Raw genomic sequence first — 6,733 nt, 5'->3', positions numbered from 1 at the left:
GAAGACCAAACACATAAATTTTGGGCAACACCTTAAAACAAATCCAAGCCATAGCAATGATTTTGCCATTGTTCTTCCTTCTGCTTAGAATTATCCTTCCTCTCTTCTTCGCCTGACAATGGCCCCTGTTTATTTCCACATTGTCCCTTCTCCTGAGTGATTTCTCATTTGTGGTCAGTAACTAGAGACCTGCTTTGTGACTTCAGAATATCTAAGCTCAGATTTGTACACTGTGAACTTCTTTATCTTTGTGCTGAAAGTCTCAATCTAGATACTTGAAGGTTGAGTTTAAAGTATAACTGAAGATGTTTTGGTCCACAACTCCATCTCTCTCTCTCTCTCTCTCTCTCTCTCTCTCTCTCTCTCTCTCTCTCTCCCCCTCCCTCCCTCCCTCCCTCCCTCTTTCTTTCTCTCTCTCTCTTATAAACTAGCAAGATAAAAAATCCTCTAATTCCCTATTGGCTCTTTTGTTTCCTCCCCCAAATAACTCTTCATTCATAACTTATCTCAAGAAGTTGTTTCGGAATAGAAGAGGCCTTCACATCTCAAGAACACAAATAAACCCTTGTATTAAGGGCCTGTCATCATCCCTGGCCTCTTGTCCTGACTATCAACCAAAGTTCCTATACCAGTATGCATTCAAATCAACCTAGGCCTCTCAAGTTTCTAAATAACATGTTATACATATCATGGATGGTAGCAGATCCTGTCATTCCCTTAAATAAAAGACATCCAGGATTTTGTGGCATTTTGTCCATTCCTAAGCCCCTCATGGAAATAGTTATATGGGATTTGGCATTGGAACCAGTGAGAGCTAAAGCAGTTAGGTGAGAATTTCAGCTAGAGGGAAATAGGGTATCTACTATCTAACTCTAAAAAACAAACGAACAAAAAACACCAAATCTGATTGTTGGAGATAAGGCTGGCGGCAAAATCTTCTTTATCTGCAATGGTGGGTGCAAAAGTTGCACATGTCTGTTTAGAATGTGTGGATTCCTCAGGCAGCAATAACAACCTTTCACAGATTCACTGGCAGCAACAGCAGCATGCTGGTTCACTTGTGGACCCTCATTTGTCTAGTGGCTGTGTTCAAAATCCCTTGCACCAAAGAGAATTTTTAGATGCTACCTTTGCTCAAACACTGGGAGAGCAATGAGGACTGACTATTGAGGTTCTGGCTCTTATTGTGGAAATAAGAATAAGAGGGTCAAAGAAAAACATTCTAATTCTCGCTTAGAGATTAAAATATACTGCCCTAAACAGGCTACTATTCAAGGATTGTTTTGAGCAGAAGACATTTGAATTTATCAGACAGAGGGAGAAGCCTCTAAGAGTTTGCTTGCCTGACTCAAAGCAGAAACTTCTGAGGAATGAGAATGGTAGTAAATCCTCTCTGTCAGTGGAGTTTTATGGCCATGAAGACAACAAAAAGTCATTCTGAAGACAGATCTGTGCAAAATATTCTTACTCTATTGGTTCCCCATATATTTACCTTTCTAGAGTCTGCTGCTGTGAAAGCCCCACAACCTTTTCCTTTGTCTTAGGACTTCTTACCAGACGTTCTGCTCTTTGTTACAGTACCCCAAAAGCCCAAATTCTAGCTCTCCGTTGATGTTCTCATTGATGAGTTGCTGCCATGTTTGCTGCATATGTGGATAAACTATTTTTAATTGCTAATATATCTTTTATGGATGTAATTTTTATGCTTCTGTTTAGGGAGCCAAATAAAGTAGAGAAGGTTTAAAGGTTTCTCTCTCTCTCTCTCTTTCTCTTTTTACTTCCTTCCCCTTAAATGTCCCACTTAAAATCTAACTAGTACACATTCTTTCATAAAGTATGTACTGTAGCAGATTCTTTTTTGCTGTAAATTAAATTTTAAGGTCCTCCTGACATTGAGTAGCTCATGGTACAATAGATAGAGGGTGATATATACACACAGAGCCTTCTGGAAGACCTAGATTTGGTAAAAGGGACATCTATGGTCAACTTTCCAGGGTTTAATTGTCATTATTGTGTGTGACATCTTACGAAGGCACACTTCTAGAATTATTACAGTCACATCTTTTGCTTGAAATAAACCATAGTTTAGCATACAGAAAGGAGATGTTGCAATGAGGTAGAAATGGACTATTGTAGAACAGAGACAAAGCCCACCAAGATACCTAGAAACATCACAAAGTTTAGGCAGTACATGTGTTTGTTTCACTAGAGAGAAGCAAACAGGATGGAAAGAAAATAGGATAAATGGGTGGAGTTGGCAGGTGACACCACAAAGTTTCCTTTTAATGTCACGTGATCTCAGGGAGGACAAAACAAAGGGTTCTGTGCAGGTACTGGTTGGTGAGTACATCAGTGTTTAAAGACTAGAAAAAGAATAAAGTTCATCGTTCAAGTCATGGCATATTAGGTATTTTGTCTGTTCTTCTCAGTGAATAAAAATGAGTCAGTCAGTCACTTATGACACAAAATATGGTGAAATGGATAGAGCATCAGTGTTCCTTACAGTGTTCTACCTAGCTTGTTCTTTAGAAGGTGGTGGAGTATCTGGGAGATGGGGACAGTGAAGAGAAGTTAGATCAATGGAAATGTACTGCAGAAATGGATTATGGACCCCAGAGCCCTCCTCTCTCTTTCTCACTTGACTTCTGGCTACTGTGAAGCATCGCCTATATCATGTGCTCTCAGCCAAGGCCTTCTTCAATGATATTTCATTTGTATTTTTTTTTTTAAAATATATAGAGCAGGTTTATTATTGAAAGTGAACCCACACAGATAACTTATATCAAAATGAGATTTTTCCCAAATTATACCCTTGATAATACCTGTTAGTTTATTAAAAAGAAAAGGCCCCACCACCAGCCATAGCTACTTCTTTTTAGCTACTTGTTCTTGCTGAGCGTTCTCTGCTTTTCCGCATGTTCCACAATCTTTTCTTCCACATAGAGGCCCTTCCGCTTCCGCACAGCGTTCATGTACTTCCGGGCCTGGTTCTCGGAATCTGCCTTCTCCCCAAAGTGCAGGTACTCCTCCTCCGTGGTCGGCACCCAGAAGGGGTCACTGGGGATGACCTCCCAGTGGCTGAACACCAGCTGCGGGCTGGCCAGCCCACTGGTCCTCTTCCTGATCTCATCAGCAAAGCCGAAGCTCTCGGCCACAGGCAGCACAGCCTTGATGATGAACATGTCCGTCCCTTCCTTCATTTCCTCCTGCAGCACTCGACCCTCTCGCTTCGACAGCACGGCGTAGACCCGGCCGAGGACATCACTGGTGGCCATGATGTCACACGTGTACATAGCTGCCATCAGGCGCTGAGGTTTCACCTGCAGAGCGTAGCGACATGCTTCTTTCATGGTGGCAATTAGCTGCCCCGAGAAGGGTCCATAGCAGTCAGTGACTGGGGATTCTCCTTTTGCGGAAGTCTCTTCAGAGTGGCTATCTTGTTGCTCTTGGTTTTCACTGCCACTGGGGCAGGTTTTACCTTCTTCCTGTCCCTCTCCTGTTGGATCACATTCTTCTTGGTTCTGTTTATCACTTGATCCTTGTTCTGCACATTTACTTAGTTCCCACTTCTCTAGAACAAAACAGACACCCATGAGGGGCTCCTCACACATGGGGCCAGAGAGGGTTGCTAGCTGGAAGCCACTCACAATGCTGTTGCCAAAGTCTCGGAATCTACCGGCTTCTTTTGATTCTCTGCCAGCTGGGCCAGACCATACTGAGTTCTGGAAATCTTCACTTCGACTGGCAAGTATGTTGGGCCCACATTTTCTTGGGCCAAATGACCAGATTTGGTCAACAGTGTTCCTCCATTTTCTACCTGTTAGGTGTTGCTCTAGTTTGCCTTTGAACTCCCAAATCTTCTCCTGGGTCTTCTGGTGAAGCGCCTGGGTATTTCTGCCTTCATTCAAGGAGGAGGTCAAAAGTTCCATGGAACAAATCAAGTCACTGTTTTCCTCTAGGATCTGAGTGACCTCTTCTGGAAGAGGTATGGCCCGAACACTGAGAGTGGCTAGTTTATTGGGCGTCGTTATGGTGATCAGCCCGTCAGAGTCAACATGGATGCCCTCTGGAATTTTGCTTTGCTCTTCTTTTGTTTGGTGTATGACAGCCACTTTTTGCTGTCTGCCTATCTCTTCATTGACCATGTCAACTTTGGGAGGCTTTGTGATTGTCTCTCTGAATGGAATAATGGGTTCGGATACACTGATGTGAATCTTTGCAAATCTTTCTCTTAAGTCATCCAAACAGCGCTGAAGGTGGACCTCCCCTGCTGTGACCAAAACATGCTCTCCTGTTTCCTGAATTAAAACCTGGACACAGGGATCAGCTTGGTTTAGCAGCTTCATTCCTTTCACAAGCTGAGGCATTTCACTTGGGTGTTTTGGTTCAATAGCAACTCTCACAATAGGGGTGGCTTCAAAGTTGAGTGGAATAAACGGAGGGCAGGATGGCAGACTGCACAAAGTTGCAGACTTCAGAATGAAGTCCTGGAGGCCTCCAATTCCCAGCACGTTTCCTGGGGGCACTTCCTCCAAATCTTCTAGCTCTCTTCCCATCAGAAGATACAGGCTCTCCAGAGTGCAGCATGCCATGTGGGGGACAGGAGGCAGGTCCTCCCGCGGAGCAGAGAAGCCTAGTGGAACCCGTTGTAAAAACTCAACAGGGCTGTACTTGGGTCCCAGGACAAAAATTTTCTGTCCTCTTCGAGCAATGCCACTGAACACACGTGCAAATGCAATGAAGGCCTCTTGGCTGCTTTCTTCCTGGGGCACAGGTTGAGGGCTAACACTCGCCACATCTGGCTCGTCACCTCTTGGCTCATCTCCCTGGGGACTTGCTAGAAGGGCCCCGCCATCCTGGGTGGAACCCTGCGGTGCCTGTCCCTGTGCTCCTGCTAGCTTCTCTGCATGTCTCTGCCGTGCGCGTTCACGTCTCTGGGCCATTTCTTCTTGAGTGAGCGGCCTTGGCTTGTTCTGAGGCAAGGCTTTCGCATCAACTGCAAACATTTTGGAAACAAAGATGATAACTGGAGCAGTGTCTTCACTTCCACATTTCATAAAAGCTGCTTTCAGGGCTTGGGTTTCCAGTGGAAGAGACTCAAACGTCTGTGATCCTGTGCACAGCAGTTTTTCCACACGCTCCGATGTCATGTCAAGAGGACTGGGCAGTTTCTGACACACCATAGCGAGAACAGCATGGGATATGGGGAGCCACTGGCTACAAATGGCATTGATCTGGACTTTAGGGTCTGAATGTCGCGCCTCCCGGGCTCCAATTCTTAATCCTAAAGAAGTCACAATTTTATCAATTTTTTCTTTGTCCTTTTTCAAGACCGCGTCATACAAACTCCAAATATTTTCCAGGATCAACTGTACAAATAAAGGTTTCTTTCCTTTGGCCTGATCAACTTTCATAATCTTCTTAGCCTTCATGTTTATATAATAATCTCCCCACAGGGTCTTCAAAAGAACTTCCTTCCTGATGCCAATTTTTTGACTATAGATTCTGGCAAAGTGCTCAATTCCGAAGCCCCAGCCGTCTATTGCGCTGGTGAACACCACATTGCCCTGCTCAGGGGAGAAGTACAGCTGGGAGTCGTCGGCGTCCTCCAAGCCAGTGCTCCAGTCGTACACTTGATCGCCTTGTTCGGAATGGGTCTTCACCTGGGACTCTGTCTCCCTCTCTGCTCTTTCTTCTAGGACTTTAGAAGTAAAAAGAGTTCCTGTAAGTGCGTTAATCTGTTCTAAAATATTCTTGAGGTGAGAGTAGGCCTCTTGGGGGGTGAATTTTAGCTCCACTATCAGGCGATCTATCTTATTAATCACTAAAACAGGACGGATGTTCTCAAGCCAGGCTTGTCGCAGAACTGCCTGTGTCTGTGGACAGACCCCCTCCACAGCATCCACCACAATGATGCACCCATCACAGATGCGAACCGCTGTTGATACTTCGGAGGAGAAATCCACGTGGCCAGGGGAGTCTATCAGATTTATCAGGTACTCCTCATTACCTTCTGCATAGTGTAGTGAAATGGCGCTGGATTTCATGGTGATCCCTCTGACCTGTTCATCTTCTCTGCTGTCCATGTACCTTAACTTCCCTGCCAGGCGGCTGGAGATGATTCCATTACTAGATATAAGACAATCAGCAAGGGTAGTTTTTCCATGGTCAACGTGAGCCAAAACACAGATATTCCTGATGTTGGCAGTGTTTTTCTGAAGCTGACTCATCTTATCAACGCCATTGAGCACCATGGTTGCTTACTTCCTGGGACGGCTCCACGCCGCACTCGACTCTTTCATTTGTATTTTAATAAATAAACCTTGCCTCGAGATCAGAGAGTAAAACAGCCCCACTGATCAATCAGCCTTATACACCAGGCAGTGGTAACACACACCTTTAATCCCAGTAGCCATCCTAGATGTCATAGAAACCAGGCAGTGCATGCCTTTAATCCCAGAGGTGCACACCTTTAATCCTAACCCTAATGAGGATTATAAAGATGGAGGAGACAACACTCAGTCTCAATCTCATTTGGAGATTCCTGGAAGCAGGATCACCACTGTCAGACTGAGGTCAAGGTAAGAATCAGCAGCTGGATGCTTTGTTTTTCTGGTCTTCTGGTTGAACCCCAATATCTGTCTCTGAGTTTTTATTAATCATGCATCAGCTTTCTGCCTCTTCACAGAGTGCAAAGTGATGTGGCTTTGTGGCCAAGGCCTGACCTCCTCTC

The 6,733-nt window shown here is 44.8% G+C and overlaps 1 protein-coding gene across 1 annotated transcript; it reads right to left on the bottom strand.

Annotated features, from left to right (window-relative positions):
• Positions 1 to 2,804: 2,804 nt before the first annotated feature.
• LOC148122064 (elongation factor-like GTPase 1) lies at positions 2,805 to 6,290 on the bottom strand. Its single transcript, XM_087906276.1, has one exon. The coding sequence runs from the start codon at positions 6,252 to 6,254 to the stop codon at positions 2,880 to 2,882; it is 3,375 nt and encodes a 1,124-aa protein (XP_087762402.1). The 5' UTR covers positions 6,255 to 6,290; the 3' UTR covers positions 2,805 to 2,879.
• Between the last annotated feature and the right edge of the window lie 443 nt (positions 6,291 to 6,733).

Source organism: Myodes glareolus, chromosome 5, assembly GCF_982192425.1.
Source record: "Myodes glareolus chromosome 5, mMyoGla1.1, whole genome shotgun sequence".
Taxonomy (NCBI): domain Eukaryota; kingdom Metazoa; phylum Chordata; class Mammalia; order Rodentia; family Cricetidae; genus Myodes; species Myodes glareolus.
The sequence above is the reverse complement of the archived record's forward strand: the minus strand, read 5'-3'. Positions and strand labels throughout refer to the sequence as shown.

Coding starts and splice junctions, on each gene's coding strand:
- LOC148122064 (XM_087906276.1), bottom strand. CDS start 6,254: ATGGTGCTCAATGGCGTTGATAAGATGAGTCAGCTTCAGAAAAACACT.